The sequence below is a fragment of the Antechinus flavipes genome, chromosome 5 (assembly GCF_016432865.1).
Source record: "Antechinus flavipes isolate AdamAnt ecotype Samford, QLD, Australia chromosome 5, AdamAnt_v2, whole genome shotgun sequence".
NCBI lineage: Eukaryota > Metazoa > Chordata > Mammalia > Dasyuromorphia > Dasyuridae > Antechinus > Antechinus flavipes.
The window spans coordinates 103,574,434-103,595,397 of record NC_067402.1 but is presented as its reverse complement, the minus strand read 5'-3'; the positions used below and the strand labels follow the sequence as shown (position 1 = coordinate 103,595,397).

The window sequence follows — 20,964 nt, the reverse complement described above, 5'->3', positions numbered from 1 at the left end:
CTAGCTGATTTTACAGATGAGGAAACTGAGGTAGTTAAGTGCTTGCCCAAGGTAACATAGTTAGTGTCTGAGGCTGCATCTGAACTCAGATCTTTCTATTCTATTCTCACTCCTTTCATGCATTATGGTGCAGCCTAGCTGCTCCATGCTTTTGGAACACCCTATAACAAAATCTGAACAGTTAAGGTTAAGGAAGAGGAACATCATGGAGGACATCTGAGCAATTGAGTGATGATCCTTTGATTTGGGAGATGTAATTCCTCTCTAAGAAGTCAATAGAACTAAGCCAAAACCAACAAGCAAATCCAGACTCAACACGGAACCAATGGAAAAAGTTAAGTAGGAATAAACTGTCAGACTTGGAAGTCTGGAAGTCAAGATGCCAAAGAGGAGAATCAATTAAGATAAAGTAGCACAATAGATAGAATTTGGGGTTTGTCAGAAAGCCCTGAGTTCAAATCTGGCACCAGATACTAGCTGTGTAACTCTGGGCAAGTTACTTAATCCTATTTGCCTCAGTTTACTCAACTGTTATTATCCTGAATGGGGATAATAATAATACGTACCTCCCAGAGATTTTGTTAGGATCATATGAGATAACAATTGTGAAGCACTTTGTACAATGCCTGGTACATACTAAATGCTATGTAAATGCCAGCTATTATTATTATTAAATTGGGGCAGCTAGGTAGTGCAGGGATAGAGCACCAATTCTCAAGTCAGGAGGACCCGAGTTCAAATCTGGTCTCAGATACCTAGCACTTCCTAGCTGTGTGACCTGGGGTAAGTCACTTAACCCCAATTGTCTCAGCAAACCCCCCCAAAAAAAACCCCCAAAACATTTGTGGTTCAGTTAAAGGTTCCGATAAAAGCCTCATTTCCAAAATATATAGAGAATTGACTCAAATTTATAAGAAATCAAGCCATTCTTCCATTGATAAATGGTCAAAGGATATGAACAGACAATTTTCAGACGATGAAATTGAAACTATTACCACTCATATGAAAGAGTGTTCCAAATCTTTATTGATCAGAGAAATGCAAATTAAGACAACTCTGAGATACCACTACACACCTGTCAGATTGGCTAAGATGACAGGAAAAAATAATGATGAATGTTGGAGGGGATGCGGGAAAACTGCGACACTGATGCATTGTTGGTGGAGTTGTGAACGAATCCAACCATTCTGGAGAGCATTCTGGAATTAAGCCCCAAAAGTTATCAAACTGTGAATACCCTTTGATAGAGCAATGTTTCTACTGGGCTTATACCCCAAAGAGATACTAAAGAAGGGAAAGGGACCTGTATGTGCCAAAATGTTTGTGGCAGCCCTGTTTGTAGTGGCTAAAAACTGGAAATTGAATGGATGCCCATCAATTGGAGAATGGCTGGGTAAATTGTGGTATATGAATGTTATGGAATATTATTGTTCTGTAAGAAATGACCAGCAGGATGAATACAGAGAGGCTTGGAGAGACCTACATGGATTGATGCTAAGTGAAATGAGCAGAACCAGGAGATCATTATATACTTCGACAACGATATTGTATGAGGACATATTTTGATGGAAGTGGATTTCTTTGACAAAGAGACCTCAGTTCCAACTGATAAATGGTGGACAGAAGCAGCTACACCCAAAGAAGGAACACTGGGAAAGGAATGTGAACTATCTGCATTTTAGTTTTTCTTCCCGGGTTATCTATACCTTCTGAATCCAATTCTCCCTGTGCAACAAGAGAACTGTTCGGTTCTGCAAACATACATTGTATCTAGGATATACTGCAACATTTCTAACATATATAGGACTGCTTGCCATCTAGGGGAGAAGGTGGAGGGAGGGAGGGGAAAAATCGGAACAAAAGCAAGTGCAAGGGATAATGTAAAAAAATTACCCTGGCATGGGTTCTGTCAAGAAAAAGTTATTATATAATAAAAATTAAAAAAAATATTTGTGGTTGATACAAAGTAGGGAGGATCAAAAATATCTTGAATGACAAAATCAGGATCCTAAAATATTTCAACAAAAATGCAAACAATAGAACCTAACAAACACAATGAGAGTTGATTGGGATAGATGTAAAAGGTAGCACTCTACAATAAAAAGAAAAAGATCAATTGTACGAAGAATACAGGATGGGAGAGATGGAATGATACATCAGTTTATGTGAGAAAGACTTGAGATTTTTAATAGATTATTGATTTTGATAAAAAACAACAGTGGGATGCACAGAGGGGTGGTGAGGTAGTGCAGTGAAGAGAACGCTGGCAAACCACTAGCTGTGTAACTCTGGGCAAGTCACTTAACTCCATTTGCCTCAGTTTCCTCACTGTAAAATGAGCTGGAAAAGGATATGACAAACCACTTCAGGATCTTTGCCAAGAAAACCCCAAATGGGGTCATGAAGAGTCAGATATGATTGAAATAACTGAACAACAACATACACATAAGCTCCTTGAATTCTGGAACTATTTTTTCACTCTTCTCTTTTATACCCAGTAACATACTACTTGGAACATAGGGGGTGCTTAATAAATGTTTGCTGATTATGCCTGGCATATACTAGACATTTAATAAATGTTAACTGAAGCATTGATAATCAAGATCAGTTCAGTTTCCTGGTCCCACCCTCCATGGAGATAATCCAGTCAGAAATCCAAGTTATGTCAAGTCTCTGAGGTTGAATTTGCCCTTAAAAAACAGATTATGGCCATGACTTTGATACCGCACTCTTTTGGGTCAGTCAGCCACTTATTCTGCCTCTTGGTGGCTTTCCCTTTCCCCTTCTCCCATGCCATTTGGCATCTCTTAACCCTACCCTGCTTATGGTGTCTCTCCTCTCCTGACTCCACTTCTCTTCCTTATAGTTAACAAACTCTTTTAGGGTGCTAAGGATATGCCCCAACCTCATAAGGTGTTCCTTTTCTCCTAGTAAATGGCAAGTTCTACTTGCCCTTTCCATCATTAATTATTAAAACCCCTTTCTATGTTCTCCCAATCCTATTTCATATTTACCATTCCTGGGTCTACTGTGCTTCTTATTTTGTCTGTAACCTCTTTTTCTAAATAAACCTACTTTCTCCTATCTTTTGCCAAAAACAACAAAAATATACAAATAAAAATGTTAACTGATTGAATATTTTCTGTGGAAGTGGAATTCAACATTTTGTAAGTAATTTTTAATTACATCCTAGAACTAGGATGAATGAGTAAAAGTCATAGAGACACATATTTGGGATATGAGGAAGAGACTTTTAAAACAATGATTTAGGTGAGGGATAGTAGTGAGTTGTCCATCCCTGGAGGTGCTCAGATAAAGGCTAGAAGACCCCTCACTAAGGAAGTCTGAGAGAGGTTCTTCAGGTGAGGGTTGTACTAGAACAATAGTGTCAACTTCAACTAGAAACAGAAGTCCCTCTATATAAGAATCCCTGTAATTGTATATTGACTTAGAAAACCATTTATTAACATTATCTATGCTCTATTGTATTGTTTATTTCTTTTGTTAACTATTTCCTGGTTACATTTTAATCTGATTGGGGGCAAGGGGAGGGTTGTTAGCCACATGTTTCACAACTCTTTTGACCAGAGGAATGACTTCTTAGAGCCCTCCCACCTCCAAGATTCTTTTCTTTTACTCAATGATTCTGTGATTCTATGATCTATGGATGATTCTTCTTTTGACTTCAACTTCACCAACGGTTTCCTCAGTTTTTGTTTAATTGACACAACCACTCAAGACTTAAGAGAACTCTGGCAGCAGTTATAGAAAACAAGAAAGGGCGGGCTGATCACTGATGAAGAGAATGATCTGATTTTGCTGAGTGAGAAAGTATTGCTGTCAGTGGCTTGTTTTCCAAAAAATATACCTTAGATCACCTGATTTAGGACCTACCTGTATTCTGTTTTCTGGTAAACCACCTTTATTATTTGTGGGCTCGCCCTTAAATATATATTCATAGTTTATTTCTCGCAACTGAAACACCTCCAGCCACTCCTAATCTTCTCAGAAGTCCTCTAGAAACTACAAAGATCTCTTCCAATTACAGTTACTTGTCAAGTTATGTCAAGTCTCTGAGATTGAATTTGTCCTTGTGCTCCTGCTAAGATCCTCAGAGACATCTGTTTCTTTAGGGTCTATTTTCTATAGTGCTCTCTGTTCCTTGCCTTCCTCCCATCCCTAATTCTTCTTTTTTTTTTTTTTTTTTTTTTGTGTTTTTAATTGATGTCCTCACTTAGCAATGATTCCCAATTGGGGAACTGAATTTATTTGAATATATTTTCTATAGTGCTCTCTGTTCCTTCTTCTATTTTTGCCTCTTACTAGATGTACAAGGTAGCACTTTACAATAAAAAGAAAAAGATCAATTGTACAAAGAATACAGGATGGGAGAGATGGAATGATACATAAGTTTATATGAGAAAGACGAGATTTTTAATAGATTATTGATTTTGATAAAAAAAATGGGATGCACAGAGGGGTGGTGAAGTGGTGCAGTGAAGAGAATGCTGGAAAACCATTAGCTGTACAAATATACTCAAATGAATAGGTAATTGTAACTCTAGTTACAATTACATATATATGTATATACATATACTCTCTAGTAACAATTACATATAGTCAAACAGTCTACAAATGCAGGTTTCATTCTTCACCATTTCTCTGCTAAGAGATGGGAGACATGGTTTACCATGAATCCTCTGAAGTCACAATTATGGTCTTTCTTTCCATCATAGCCAGGCAATCTGGGAGGGGGGTTATCCTGGCTCTGATTGAGGATGAGAAACCTGCAGAGATGTTTTTCTGGGTAGTCCAGAGAAGATGGCTTTTAAACACCTGGCCAGGAACAGGGGAAGGATTGCAAAAAACTCAACTCCTGGAAAGTCATCTTGCTGCAGGTACTGCAGGTTCTTGCCACTAGGACTTCTATAGAGGTCCAATGTAGGGAATAAAATCAGCCTGAAATAGAGATAAGGATTTTGTTTGTAAGTCATCCCTCCCACTGACCTACTCTCCATTCCAGTATGGGAGCATCTAACAACCAACACCAGATATTAATTAAAGTGCTAGTCTCCAGGGGTGAAGCATCAGCTGTTTTTACAATCTTGGTCTTCTTTTTTGCCAGTAAATCTGTAGAGTTATTTTGTGGTGATCAGAGAGAACCAATCAAAACCACAGCAGAGCGGCAGACAAGATCCTCTTCAGTGCTCCAGCAGACATCCAGAGCATCTCCAAGTAAGTGACCTCTGAACCAGGCTAACATTATCAAGATCAGAATCCCACTCAGAAAACTGAGCCAGGTTAGCCAGGTCTTTGGCTCACAAGAGCTTCATTCTTGGAGAAAGCTCTTTGTGAATAAAATGTGTTTGGATCTCAAGGAACCACTGAGTATCCCATTTATTAAAAATTGTTATTCCTTTCTCGGAAGAGCCAGCACAGACAGCTTCTGAGAAAGGAAAAATGTTACAGTTGAGATTACTCTGGATTTGGAGCTGGAAGACCTGTGTTCCACTGAATTCTGCTACCTGTGTGAACTTGGACAAGAATATTACCTTGTCTGCGCCTCAGTTTCCTTATCTGTAAAATAAAAAGATTTTTATAGATGACTGTCCCTTCCAACTCAATCTATGATCTTAAGATCTTTCCTTAAGGCACAGTTTAGAAAAGGAGAGAACTTGGCTCTCTAACCATTTTCACATAATGCACCTTTATTTTTGAAATGCCTATAAGGCATGGGAGTATGTGTGGGATGAAGGAAGAGGAAAGCTGGTCATAGCACTGGCAAAAATAGAATTAAAAAATGCCTAGAACAGAATGAAGAAAGTTTAGACAGTTTTGAAATTCATGTCAGAGATTTAGTGTTTGTAGTGTGTGTATATTAAAACAAACAAGTTGTATATACTAGACATTTATATGTGGATTTTTTTGTGTGCGTATTTGTTAAATTTAGAATGAAAACATTTTTAAAAATACCTTGTTATCATTCATCCCCAAAACACTAGATGAGCCTGCATTCTTGAATGACTCATAATGTATCATCCTTGACTCCATTTAAATTCAGTTCAACAAATGTTTATTAAACACTCAGTAGGAGTAAGGTACTGGGAATCCAAAGGTAGCAGCCTGTATGATCCTAGGCAAGGATTAAAGTAATCACTCTCATAGATTAAAGTAATCTTTGGATATGAGGAGCAGGCTTTTGTGGCAGAGGGAAAATGAGTCTAGGTGCCGAATATGTTAATATTAAGATTTCTCAAATAAGTGGAAATAAGAGACTGGAGCTCTGGAGAAAGTTGGGGGTAGAAATACTCATTTGAGATATTGTTGATGGTTGAGGTCATGAGAGAACAGCAATCAGAGAAAGAGAAAGGGAGTGAATAAGCATAAATCCTCGTGGGACATGCATATTTTAAGGGGTAAGAAGAGCATAAAGAATGAATAAAATAGGAAGAGAACCATGTGAGCATCATGGTAACCTCCAGATTTTTTCCTTTGCCTTGAAAGGTGGAAATACTGACTAGGGTGGGTTTTTCTCCCAAAGGATGAAATGCCACCCTGTCTTGCACCTTACCTTTTACTGAGTTGTTCATACTGGCAGAAAGAACTGGACTTGGAGTCTGCAGTCCTGGGTTCAACTCCTGCCTGTGAGATAATAGGAAATTCATTTTGCCCTGAAAGCCTCAGTTTCCCCAATTATTAAATGACACTTGAATATTCAAGGATTTATTAAATGCTTATGTACAAGTACCTTATGGGGCAGTGAACTATAAAGATATCCTACAGGATGCACCTAAACAGGATGTCCTAAAAGAACTTTCGTTTTATTAAGGAGAAAAAAAACTTCTACCTGTATAAGTAAATAATAAAACTAACAATAACAAGAGTTAACATTTATATAGCACTTACTATGTGCCAAAAATTGCACTAAGGGCTTTGCAATTATCCCATTTGATCCTCACAACAATCCTGAGGGGTAGGTACTAATATTATTCCCATTTTATAATTGGGAAAAGTGACTTGCCTAGGATCATACAGGTAGATTATACAGGATTATACAGTGTCAGAATCTGGATTTGAACTCAGATCTTCCTGACTGTAGGCTCCATGCTCTAGCCATCTTACCACTTAGCTGCCCAAAATATGAAAATATATTCAAATACAAATACACTCAAATAAATAGGTAATTTGATCAATTTGGAAGTTCTCTCCAGAAATACACATCAGAACCCATTAATGCCTTTGATTCTTGTCCATATCCTCCTCAGTATTCTGGGGACCTTCCTTGTTTGCTTCTGAATGTTTCCAGGGAACTTGTTGGAGTACTTTGGCCATCCACTGACGTGTGACCAGCCTGTCTTGTCTTCCTATCATGCAATTCCTCGATGATGATTCACTTTATACACAAATATGTCTATGTGTTGAATATGTGTATATGGAGATAGATATTTATATAGATTAGATTATCTATAGAGCTATATGTATATATAGTTAGCTAGCTATAGCTATATATCGGTAGGTATAGCTATCTAGCTAGATATAGCTACCTACAGGTATAGAAAGCTATCTATATACATAGAAGTATTTAGCTACATGAGTCAATATATTTAGATATTCTTTATACATATATACATACATGTATAAAGATATCTATATACATACACAAATCTATCTATCTATATTTGGGGTAGGATATGGAAGGACCATTCTGAAGTTTGAGAAAAACCCCAAGTAGAAGGTGGGACTTGAGCTGAGATGACTAACAGAGACTAGGTCAGAGCTGTGTACTTTTCTCACCTTGCATGTTCTCACTTATAAAATGGGGTATAATAATACTTACACACTACTTCCCTCATGGATCTGCAAAGCAAGTGCTATGCAAAGCTTAAATTTTGGTTACTATAATTAGAATACTTTTTTGCTTGGTCCCCCCAGTAACCAAATATATTTGGGAAATGCTAGCCACGGTGGGAGATACAGGTTACATAGAATGAAAAACATCTGGTTCACCTGCATACTAAAACCTTCCTTCATTAGGATCTTAGAATGTAACTTTCTGGGGAGAATGGATGATTTCATTTTTTTTTTTTTTTGGTATCCCTATAACCTGGCACAAGGGAGATGATTAATAATGCTTACTAACTGATTGACGTCAGCTTCCTGCTCTCACCATAGCCATTCTTCCCAAGACCCTAGGAGACATAAAACAAGGGGCTATCTCAAACTGGCCAGAGGATGATTTCTGCCCATATTTCTTTTTTAATGATGGATGCTAACAAAATAAGGGGTGGTGACTTGTAGAAAAAAGAGACAGAAAAATGGAGGGGGAGATGTGGGCAAGATTAGGGATCTAATGTTTACATTGCAGAAAATCTCTAGTGAATGCTCTTGGCCATGTGGTTTTAGCATTTTTATTAATGCCTTAGATAAAGGCATAACTATTATGCTCATCCGATACACAGATGACATAAAGCTGGAAGAGAGAGCAAAATGGTGGATAAAAGAGTCAAGCTCCAAAAGAATAGAAAATTGACAGACTAGCCTCTTGGGCAGAATTTAACAAGATGAAATTCAATAGGAATAAATGCAAAAACTCTTGCACTGGGATAAAAAAAGTCAGATTTACAAGAGAAGAAGGAATAAGGGACAGTAAAAACAGAAAACAAAGAATGACTTAATCAGAGAAGAGATAGGGCTGACCAAATCGATACCTATTGGTAGGCAGTAAAGGGGGTCTCACACAGAGAGACTCTCCCTTCCTCTGTCAGCACACACACACACACACACACACACACACACACACACACACACACACACACAAAGCCTTTCCCCCTCCTACATTATTGAGTAAAATCCAAGTCAACTTAATAAGTATTTTTGATTTAAGTGCCCAGCACTGTGCTAGATTCTCTGAAAGTCACTGATTTGGAGGTCCCTGATCTCGAAAAGCATTTAGTTTTCTCGGGGAGATAAGGCTCAGAACATAAGGAAATAAAAGAGAATCCATTGTCATTCCCCATTTTCCTGATAAATCCTTTTCCAGAAAGAGAGTTTGACCGGCATTTCCCAATTCCATTGGTCAGAAGAACTTGAGACATTAGATCTGACTGTAGAAGCAAAAAGCTGGTTGTGATTCCCTCAATTTACATATCCCTACTTGAAGGATTGGGACTTCTTTCTCTTTGCTAGCAGACTTTATTTATTTTATTTAATTATAGCTGGCTTTATTGTCTATTTATTTTAGGTTCTAAATGGGAAAGTACCCAGTCTAGACTTCAGGCTGGAAGGAACAAAGCTGTGGAACAGAGATCCCATAGTTCACTGGATGGAATAAGAGGAAGGACAAAAGGGAAACAGTCAGATGGGATCCCCTGGAACCACTTCAGAGGTAAAGGAAAGGAAGAAATTGGGGCAGAGAGTCCTTATCAGCTACAACAGAAGCCTCTTCCAGCTCATATTATCTCACAGCCTGCAGTTTCATTTGTACTTAAGGAAGTGCTTCCAGAAAATGATGGGGAACTCTTATTAAAAAAATTCAAGATAGATGAATAGAGTCATGCCCATTTGACACAGGGAACACCTATGCTACTGGCTACCCTTGTCTGTGCCCTTAATTTTCACAGTGTTCCAGGCTATGGCACTAAAGAAAAATTTCATTTCTCCCTGCCTCCAGTATTCCTTGCTCCTTTCATGTGAATCCTAGCAATGCACAAAGTGTTCTTTACCCCTATGCTTTTGAGAGACTTCTGGAAATAGAAAGATAATTCTTGGAAATGGACTAGGAGGCTTTGCTTGTGGAATTGAATTGATCACTAGTGGAATTAAAAAGAAAGAGCTGAGGGATCCCACTGGACCAAACCCCACTGAATACATTTTAGATCTAACTGGTATTTCAAAGAATTGAACAAATGACCCATCATTATTATCTTCACACACATTCATGAGCACCATCTTTATGTGGCTATTGATGTTTTAGAAATTATTTTTTTAGTTTATAAAACATCATTTTCATGTAAGATGCAAAGAATGTCCGATATTGGGTTTAGTAACATAAACAATGTTTTGGGTTTGACGTAAGGAAAAAACCCTTTAGTTTTATTAGGTTATTTGTGAGATCTTATAAAGCTGTGATATGATATGACCCTAAAACTATTTATAGGGTGGATTTCTACTAAGTTCAGCTCAGCAAACAACTTTAGAGATATACTAGACCATTATTTCACATTCAGAACTCTCTAGCACCCACAAGAAGATACCCAGTAACTAGAGGTGAGGGTTTATTTTCATTGTTGAGTGAGGGGTCATACATTTTTCTCTTGATTCTGTTCACTTTGCTCTGATTTCTCTGAATCTAGCCTTTTCATTGTTTCTTATAATGCAATAACATCCTATTACATTATTTGCCATAAATTTTTTCCACCAGGTGACATGCATGACAAGTATCTTGCTCAAATTCTCAGAAACCTGAGAGTCTTCCCTACCTAGATAACCCACCCCCTTTTTTTTGACTAGGCACTAAAAAAGGCTATTCTTTGTCTCATTTCTTTCTTACATAACCTTAATCACTGAAGGGATATTGCCTCAGATAAAGTAAGACCTGTTAAAGACCTTAGCTTAAAAAGGCCAAGATTTCTGATTGCATCCAGAGTCATCTCCAGTCTTCCCGATCTATTCTGACCCCTGGACCCAATTGGCTCTGGAAGGGAAAGTGAGGCAGGTGACCTTGTACAGCCCTCCCTCACTTAAATCCAATTCACCTGCATGTTATGACTAAACCTTTCTGATGTCATGGTCCTCTTCCAGTACGAGGGACAAAGAACAAAAGCAACATAGCTAGTAATCAATCAACTTGGGTTAAAGACCAGGTATCTTGACTCCCAATTGATTAAATCAATGGCTCCTAATTGCCTTCCGTTGTAGGTTAGAAGTATTGTAATACATTCCTGTTTTTGAGATGATGATACCTTGGAGCTCAAAGAAATAAAATGACTTGTTTCAGGTCACCTAGCTAGCACTTGAAAGCAAGTCATTTGATCACTAAATCCAGAACTCTTTCTACTTTTATCATATTGCCTCTTCTAGGATTTGACATTGATTTCTGAATTCCTCCAAACAATCAATTGTTTGTACTGAATTGTCTATTATGTGCCAGAATTATTCTAGACAGTGAAGCACAAAGATTTTTTTAAAAGTGTCTATTGTCAAGCTGATAATAATTTGTTTATGGGGGGAAATACACAAACACTTGTAAATACTTTCAAAATAGATTTCTATACAGGTACATTTGTGCATGTGTGTATACTTACATATTGCATATATAATACATATACCAAAAAAAGGTAATTTTTTTGGAGGGGAAAGGAAGGCTACTAGAAGCTGGGGTAGGTGGGAATTAGGAAATGCTCCATGAAGGGGATGTTATCTGAGCTGAGTTTTGAAGAAAACTAGAACATCTAACAGGAGGAGGTGAAGAGGGATTCCATTTTGCAGATGACTTCACATCCACTCCAGGATTGATAGTGACAATGTCCAGCTGATTTCCTCCCACTGGCCATGAGCATTAAAGCACATCTCCAATGTCCTTTAGGCATATAGTAACTCAGCTTTCTGTTCCTGTTGCCAGGAAGGCAAGGTGCAGCTTCATGGCTAAGAGCTGGTGTTTAATCCTAATGGGACTGAGCTTGGGCTGAGGTTTTAGTGATTCTGAAGGAGTTGTCCAGGTCTGTATGGAGACCCATCTTAGAGAAATAGCAGGTCAAGGACACAGATGGAGAGACAGAATACTAAAGAATTATCTAAAGATCTTGTAGTACCTTTGCTTTTGGGGACTGTGCTACTTTTTCCAAATGTGTTCCTGTTCTCTATGATGTCTTTTAATCATGCTGTGGATGAAGAATGGATATGAATGGTCCAGTGACTAGACTATAAATTTCCTATCCCCCAACTTCCTTCTTCTTCTAGTCTTCCCACCCTTCCATCCATCTGTTCTCAAACAGCATCTCTCTATGTCAGAAACCCAGCCCAATCCCCAGCACAGCAAAACCTTTGCTGACTAATTGTCCTTCTTTTTTCAGACAGAGTTCCATCCAGGGATCCAGGGTCACCTTTCTCCTTTGAAACTTCCATGAAGAACAATGATCACAAATGCAGGCACTCTAAAGACAAGGAGGCTACTGGTAGGGCAGAAGTTTGATTTCTTCTGTGGGGTTGAGTGTATCCTCCAATTGTAGAAAATAGGAGATGTTGTTGGGGTAGCCCCAGAGAGACTCAATTTCTAGAACTTTTAATATAGGTGCCCACCTATTCACACACAGATATATATGTACATGTGTTTCATGTATGTATATATGTACACAATGTACAAATATGTATGCACACACATACACTAAAACTTGTTGTTTGTCCTTCATTCTTGACACCAGGAGGATGTCAAGGATCACAACTTTCAAGTGAATTGGATTTAAATGAGGCAGAGCTGTGCAAAGTCATCAGCCTCTCTCTCTATAATCTTATATGAATTATACTGGACCAGAAGTCAGAGGATCTGGATTCTAGAGAATATTCCCAGAAGGGAGGGGGAAAGGGAGGATCTATTGATCAAACAAGCAATTGTTAACTCCTATGAGATGCCAGCTGGATCTCAAAGGAAATGTGGTCCTCTCAAAGGCGGAGGTGAGGAGGGAGGGCGTTCAGGCTTGGGGCATAGGCAGCACAAAGGAGAAGATGGGAAAATGGAATGTGTCCTCTGTGAAGAACGGTAAGAACACCAGTTTGGCTAGAATTTACGAAGGCGGAGGGAAAAGTGTCGCGGAACAAAGGAGATTAAGTCAGATTTGGGGGAAAGTCTAATGCAAATGCTCACCTGAACCCTACCCCCAGAACCCAAACTCTGTCCCTTTAGCCGCAGAGTATCTGCTCCTTGGAGAAGTTCCATTCTCTGAGTGACAAGAATAAAGCCTGTGCTGTCTTTCTGTCCATCCCAGAAGAAAAGGATGCTACAACTGCTGGAGGGACCTTAGAATAGCGTAAAACTGGACTTCCCATTCTAAATAGGAGCCATCCCTTCCGGCTCCTGTTCTCCTTTTCTTTTCCGGCAGGTATTAATTCTGCCTGTCTTGGTCGTCCTCACAGTGAAAGAAAGGACCACCAGGAAAATGACATTTCCAAGATCTGACTCAGCTTGGATTTCTGATCATCCCAAGGAACAGCAGAAGCAAAAGCAGCTATCTCTACCCCAACCCGGAGTGTGGTATCTGACTCCTGTACCCCCAGATCCTGCCGCCCCAAACCTTAACATTGTTTATGGTCCTTTTGTTCCTCTGCTGCTTTTTTCATACCCTGGATGGTAAGAACTACTGATTTTCTGATATTTTCATTGATTTTTCCAATAGTATTTTATTTTTCCAAATACATATAGTTTCAACATTATATTATTTAATAATTTATTTAATATTATTAATATTATAAAGTAATATATTTACTATTTTAAATAAGTACTACTTATTTTCATTATTAAGTACTATTTGTTGAGTATAATGTTTATTAAGTGAGATTATTTGTTAAATAATCTCACTTAATATGCGTATGGCTTAGTGATCTCCATTTTGATTTCAGTTTGACATTTCTGCACTAACTCTTTTTTTCTGTTTATTTTTATTTTTTATTAGAGTCTTTTATTTTCAAAACATATGCATAGATAATTTTCAGCATTGACCCTGGCAAAACCTTGTGTTCCAAATTTTTTCCTCCCTTTCCCTCACCTCCTCTCCTACACAGAAAATAATCCACTGTACATTAAACATGTGCAATTCTTCTATACATATTTCCACAGTTATACTGCTCAAGAAAAATCAGATTAAAAAGGAAATAAATGAGAAAAAAAACTAAATGCAAGCAAACAACAAAAAAGTGAAAATACTATCTGACAATCCTTTAAAATGATAATTTGCAGAGAAGGCAGATTGTAAAAGGAGCTTCCTATACTAATCAGATCATAAGGACAGTCCTTATTTTTATTTATTACAATATATTGTTATTTTGTTATTATGTAATAATATAAATACAACTTTTTGCATACGTTATTTCAGTTGCTTCTCATAACATTTTGAGGTAGATGCTATTATTACCCCCATTTTAAAGAAGGAGAAAACTGAGTTAGAAGAAATGAAGTGACTTGTCAACTTATATATATATAGCTTTGTCAGGGATGAGATTTGAGCCTGACTTATTCCTGTTTCAAATCTAGGAAGTGGCTAGTATGCTAGAAGGTGGGTATATTTTTCTACAATAGCAATGACATAAAAGTGCTGTATTGGGAGACAAAGTGCTATATAGTTGTCTAACAGATGCAGTCCTATGAATTCTCTCAACTCTAAAATTCTATCAGTTTGCAAATAGGGGAAGTTGAGGCTGGCCTTTTTTTCTTTCTTTTGTCTATTTTTGTAGGAGATTAATGTGCAAAGAACTAGCCAAAGTCTAGGATGAAACCAGGAAAGTCAAATGAGCTGTTGGTAGGAAGTTGATTGTGTTATATATTAACTCTTCACTTGCTTGTAATGTGGCAGAGTACAATTAAAATTAGGCAGGCAGGTATGGTCATCACATGTCAAATGAGTCTCTCTCTCTGCTGGTCCCAGCCTTTGCAGCTGACAAGCTGCTGCCCCCGATACATGGTCTCCCATCATGCAGAAGGAGCCTGATTTGGCTCTTTTATCAGTCAGTAGAATGGACTTTTGGTCCAGTCCTGTGACTACTGCCTTGGAAACTTGCAGTATAAAAACTCCTTCCATCACTGGGTATCAGCTGCTCTCCTGTAACTGAGTCTAACCACCCAGGAATTATGAAGTTGTCTTGCTGTAGGGATAAGGTAATGTGCATCGCGGGCAGAATCTGAGGAGGAGGGTCTTGTTTTAGGTCACAGACAGAATTTGGAAGCTGAGGGCTTCGGACCCTGAGGAAATCCAGCCTTCTCTACATCGTGGTAGTGTGTTTGTGGTCTATACAATGAATTCATTTCCTCTCTTTCCAGGTTCTATTTATCCACAGCCCATCCCTCACCCTGTTCTGCTCCAGCCGATTCCCTCGTCCAGGGCCCCAGCAAGGAATCCCACCAGTGCCAGGAAGAGAGGGACCGGTTCTCCCCTCAAGTGCCAGGGCACCAGGGGCGCCTGAAGCTAAACATCAACGACCTGGACGATGTCTACGGGTCCTTATGCCAAGCAGTGAAAGCGGCCAAAGACATCCAACTCATGACCGAGGAGCTAAGTCGGTCTTTGAGCTCTGACCTCAACAGAGCTCGGACTCTGCGGGTATGAAGTCCTTCCTTGACTAGACCTAGTCTTCCAGTTGGCATCCCCTTGTTAATTAAATCCCTACTATGCACCGGGCATGAAGAAGGGTAAAAGATAGGGCAAAAATCTGGCGACAGAGTTCTTGTCAATCGTGCTTGGGACAATGAAGCTGTGGCAAAGACCGTTTTGAAAGACATTCTTTAAATGGAAATTTTCTGGGCTTTGGCAAGCTTGATTTTGGATTCATCTTTTAGAAATTTCAATAGTTTGAGAAACTGTGGGGTAATGAATAGAGAGCCAAGGAGGCAGGATGATCTGGATTCAAGCTCATCTCTGATATATACTGACTTGTGTGACCACTTGTCTTGACTCACACCCTTGTGTGAGAGGTTAACTGAACCTCTCAGTGTTCTAAACAATTTTCCATGACTCTTCAGTTGGAGAGAAGAGCTGACTTTTATTTCCCTCTCCTCCCACTTCTTCTTCCTCCACTGTGTATTATTATTCCCCTAATAACACTTCACAGTTTTTAAACTGTGCATTTAAAGGCACGCTATAGTGTATTGATAAAACCCTTTTCTCAACAATCCAGTAAAATAGGCTGGTAAAAATACTATATGATTCCCCCACCTTACAGATGAGGAATCTGAGTGTATAGGAAAGTTAAATAATCTGTCTGGGGCCACACAAAGAACAATGTTGAACTCATATCTTCTGAATCTGGCAAATGATTATTTCTTTTTAAAATTTTTATTGATGGCTTATTTTAAAAAATTACAATACTTATTTCCTGATATGCTTCTCCTCAATCAGAGAACTCTTCCTTTTAATAAGAACTGTTATAAACCAACACAATGTGTGTGTGTGTGTGTGTGTGTGTGTGTGTGTGTGTGTGTGACAATGTTTTTGCCCACTTTTCCACTGAGGGGAAGGAAGTATGACCAGTGCTCTTTCCACTATATTATGGAATATCTTTTTGTTTGTTTTGATCAGAATCAGATCAGGACAGGACTTTCTGTCCTGCAATGAAATGCTAAGAATAAATTATTCAGCCATCATATGAAAAAAATGCTCTAAATCATTATTTGAGAAATGCAGATTAAAACAACTCTGAGGTCCCACCTCACACCTCTCAGAGTGGCTAAGATGGCAAGAAAAGAAAATGGTAAATGTTGGCAGAGATGTGGGAAAAGTGGGACACTGATGCATTATAGGTAGAGTTGTGAACTGATCCAACCATTTTGGAGAGCAATTTGGAAGTGGACCATAAAGATCTAAAATTGTTGATACTTTTTAATCCAGAAGTGTCACTGCTATGTCTTTATCCCAAAGAGAGCATAAGAAAGGAAAAAGGACTATATGTTTGTAGCAGCTTTTTGTGGTGGCAAGAAATTGGAAATTAAGAGGATGCCCATCAGTTGGGAAATGGCTGAATAAGTTATGGTATATGAATTAATGAAATATTATCATTCTTTAAGAAATAATGAGTAGACTGGTTTCAGAAAAGCCTGGAAAGCCTTAAATGAATGGATGCTGAGTGAAGTAAGCAGAACCAGGAGAACATTGCACATGGTAACAGCAAGTTTGTGTGATGATAAACATGGACATTCTTAGCTCTTCTCAGCAGTACAGTGAGCCAAGATAATTCCAGTACACTTGGTATGGAAAATGCTATCTCAGAGAAAGAACTATGGAGAATGAATGCAGATCAAATCATACTATTTTCACTACTTTTTTTTTTCATGTGTTTTTTTTCCCTTTTGTTCTGATTCTTCTTTTGCAATATAACTAATCTGGAAATAAATTTAAAATGGTTGTACATATATAAGCTGTATCAGATTGCTTGCTCTCTTGGGGAGGGGGAAGGTAAAAGAGGGAAAAAGAAAATTTTGAAACTCAAAGTTTTATAAAAATGAACGTTAAAAACTATCTTTACATGTAATTGGAAAAAATACTCTAAAGTGGGGAAAATAGAATAAATTGCAATATGTCTAAAAGAAATGGAAAGCATTTTTGAGTCAGTATCAGGGGACTTGGATTCAAATCCCAACTCTGCTATTTATCACCTTTGAGGAAGTCATAATCTCTTTATGCCTTAGTTTCCTTAGCTGTAAAATGAGGAGGTGAGACTGCAGAACCCAGAGAGTCCCTTCTAGCTCTCAAGCTATGATCCTATGAATAACCCTCTCCTCTTATCCCCTCCTGTATTTCTCTTCTTTTAATGAATTGTTGTTGTTGTTTTTCCTAGGATTTCTTGTCTACATTACGTTTTCAAAAACGATAACGCCTTGTAGAATATTAAGAAGAAGGGGAATGAGAAAAAAACCAAAACAAAACAAAACTAGAGCAGTTGTCAGTTTCTTCATAACCATCCCTGACTTGCTCCTCTACAAAAGATTTTCTTGGACAATTTTTCTGCTGGATTTTTTGGAGTGCCAAGAGGTTGAAGCTCCCAGGTTTTGTGTCCCTAGCAGGTCATCAAACCATCAGCTTCTCATTGGTCTGCGAAAGCTTCCCCATGGACCTGTTTGGAGGGAAATCCCTTTGGACACTGCAAACTTTCTCTCCACTTCACTCTGCACCTGTTACACCTTTGTTGGACGTTTGGCTGATGTAGTCTTGGGGCAAGCCTTAAGAAAAAGCTCAAGCTTTTATGGGAGTTTGTTTTGTTTTTCAAACGTCTCCTGTTCCCATGTGAGGGCTGGCAAAGTGCCCTCTGCAGCAAAGCTTGCCTTAACATGCCAAGAAAATGTTTGTTTTGGTGACATATGTCCATTAGGGGCATTTATCGTATTTTCATTTTAGAGGTAAATGGAGAAGAGAGATGACTATGGGGGTTCTTGTGTGTGACACTGATACATACATCATGATCACCTTGTCATATCTGCTGATAAAGCAAAGCAAAAAAATGAAAAACAAGACTTACGGTGGTGATGGGAGGGGAAGGCAGGGCAAGACTGACCAATAAAAGACCAGACCTTAGAGCCTAGACCTTCTCTTGCTGGTTGTATAGCCATCTGGAATGAGCCCCCACAGGACTTTCTCCTTCATTTCTTCCCGTCATTCCCCTCTCTTCCATTTCTCTAGGCTCTCTCAAATCTTAGCAAGCAAATTTTGCTTTTAACTATGTTAAAATGCCATTCTTGTTCTTGTTCAGCAAATGCCATTTGACTAAGAATGGGTTCCAATTGGAATAATTTCTTATTGGGGTTGGGACTCTGCATATCCAAAGCTTTTCTGACTCCAATCCTGAGGGTCTTTCAACACTCTGTGGGAGATCAATTGGAGAATGGCTGAATAAATTGTGGTATATGAATATTATGGAATATTATTGCTTTGTAAGAAATGACCAGCAGGACGAGTTCAGAAAGGCCTAGAGAGACTTAAATCAACTGATGCTAAGTGAAATGAGCAGGATCAGGAGATCATTATATAGTTCAACAACAGTACTATATGATGATCAATTCTGATGGACGTGGCTCTCTTCAACAATAAACCAAATCAGTTCCAATAAAGCAGTAATGAACTGAACCAGCTACACCTAGCAAAAGAACTCTGGGAGAGGACTATGAACCATTACATAGAATTCGCAATCCTTCTATTTTTGTCTGCTTGCATTTTTTAGTTCCTTCACAGGATAATTATACACTATTTCAAAGTCTGATTCTTTTTTGTACAGCAAAATAACTGTTAGAACATGTATACTTATATTGTATTTATACTTTGACATATTTATTGGTCATGTATTGGTCAACCTGCCATCGGGGAGAGGGGATGGGGGGAAGGAGGGGAAAAATTGGAACAAAAGGTTTGGCAATTGTCAATGCTGTAAAATTACCCAGGCATATAACTTGTAAATAAAAAGCTACTTAAAAAAAACACACTGTAGGAGGACTTTGGGAAGGGGAAAGAAAGGACTACAGGGAGGTGTCCAGACCACAGCTGAATAACCTAATAAGGAATAGCTTCACTTACACTAAAAGGTATATTTAAAGAACCAGAAGTATTCAATAAAACAAAGATATTTAAAGATACATGCAATTCTTCAATGGTTTTTACTTAATTTTTCTGAAAATATTCTTGTTGAGGATTACTGAAAACCAGTTACTCTCTAATGACTGGGATCTTGGTTGAATTCTAATGCCCAGGTTGCCTTCAGGATGACTGGTAATTTGGGACTCCAAGGATGGACTCTGGTAAACTACCCTTTTTGGATATCATCTAAGGTAATGAAAGACAAAGCCTAATCTTGGTCTTTTTGCTGCCTATTCACCTTTTCTCTGTCAGCAGAGTGAATCTATGTTCTAGAGTGGAGGGAGAGGCTATAAAAATTTCCATAGTCTCTTCCCCAGAGGACCACTAAAGCTTGACTTAGATTAATCCAAGAGATGACACTAGCTGGCTGTACTTATTCAGTCTCAGAGTTCATAGACAATACTGCTGAACCCAGCTTCCTATGTAAGAGTATATGTTTTAAGTTTCTAGCTAATGTGATCCTAGAATTTAACTACTGAGCCTGAGAAGGGAGATTTTCTAAGTACCTTAGAGCTAAAAGAGAAAAAAGAGGTTTGCTCCCTTAATTTTTTTAATACTTTATTTTCTCCGAATTATATATTAAAACAATTTTTAACATTTGATTTTTAAAAAAAGTTCTGTGTTTCAAATTCTATCTTTCCTTCCTTTGCTGCCATTCCTTCTTCCTGAGATAGTAAGCAATCAGATATAGGTTATATGTGAGCAATTATGTAAAACATTCCCATATTAGTCATTTTGCATAAGAAGACTTAAAAAGAATGAAAGCAAATGAAAAATAGCATGCTTCAATCAGAATTTAACAATATCAGTTCTTTCTCTGGAGGCAGATAGTCTGATTCATCATTAGTCCTTTGGGATTGTTGTAGATAATTGTATTGCTGAGAATGTTGAAGCCATTAACAATTCTTCATCAAACAATTTTATTGTTATTGTGTATAATGTTCTCCTGATTCTGTTCACTTCACTTTGTATCAGTTCATGTAAGTCCATGTTTTTCTGAAATCATCCTGCTTGTCATTTCTAATAACACAATATCCCATCATAACTATATACCACATTTTGTTTAGCCATTCTTCAATTGATGGCCATCCCTTCCATTTTCTATTCTTAACCATTCTAAAAAAGAGCTGCTATAAATATTTTTGTACAATTAGGTCCCTTTGCCTTTTCTTTTGATGTCTTTATGATATATTCTTAGCAATGGTATTGCTAAATCAACGTTTATTTAGTTTTTGCTCTCCAGAATGGTTAGATCAGTTCACACTTTCGCCAGTGCATTAATGTCCCATTTTACCATGTCCTCTTCAACATTCATCATTTTACTTGTCATATTAGTTAATCTGATCGGTGTAAGGTGATACCTCAGAGTTGTTTTGATTTGTAATTCTCTAATCATGATTTAGAGCATTTTTCATTGACTATAGATAGCTTTGATTTCTTCCTCTGAAAACTGCCTGTTCATATCCTTTGACCATTTATCAATTGAGGAATAACATGTATTTTAATAAATTTGACTCAGTTCTGTATATTTGAGAAATGAGGCCTTTATCAGAGATACTTGTTGCAAACCCCCCCCCCCCTTAGTTTTCTGCTTTAAAAAATTTTTTTTGGTTGAATTGACTTTGTGAAAAAACTTTTTTAT

The 20,964-nt window shown here is 38.0% G+C and overlaps 1 protein-coding gene across 1 annotated transcript; it reads left to right on the top strand.

Moving 5' to 3' along the window:
- Window positions 1-4,766: 4,766 nt before the first annotated feature.
- LOC127539361 (microtubule organization protein AKNA-like) lies at window positions 4,767-18,276 on the top strand. Its single transcript, XM_051963545.1, has 7 exons — window positions 4,767-4,898; window positions 5,126-5,235; window positions 9,242-9,385; window positions 12,072-12,173; window positions 13,129-13,342; window positions 15,026-15,305; window positions 17,536-18,276. Exons 1-7 carry the CDS (start codon window positions 4,822-4,824, stop codon window positions 17,569-17,571), a joined length of 963 nt encoding a protein of 320 aa, XP_051819505.1. The 5' UTR covers window positions 4,767-4,821; the 3' UTR covers window positions 17,572-18,276.
- Window positions 18,277-20,964: the final 2,688 nt, after the last annotated feature.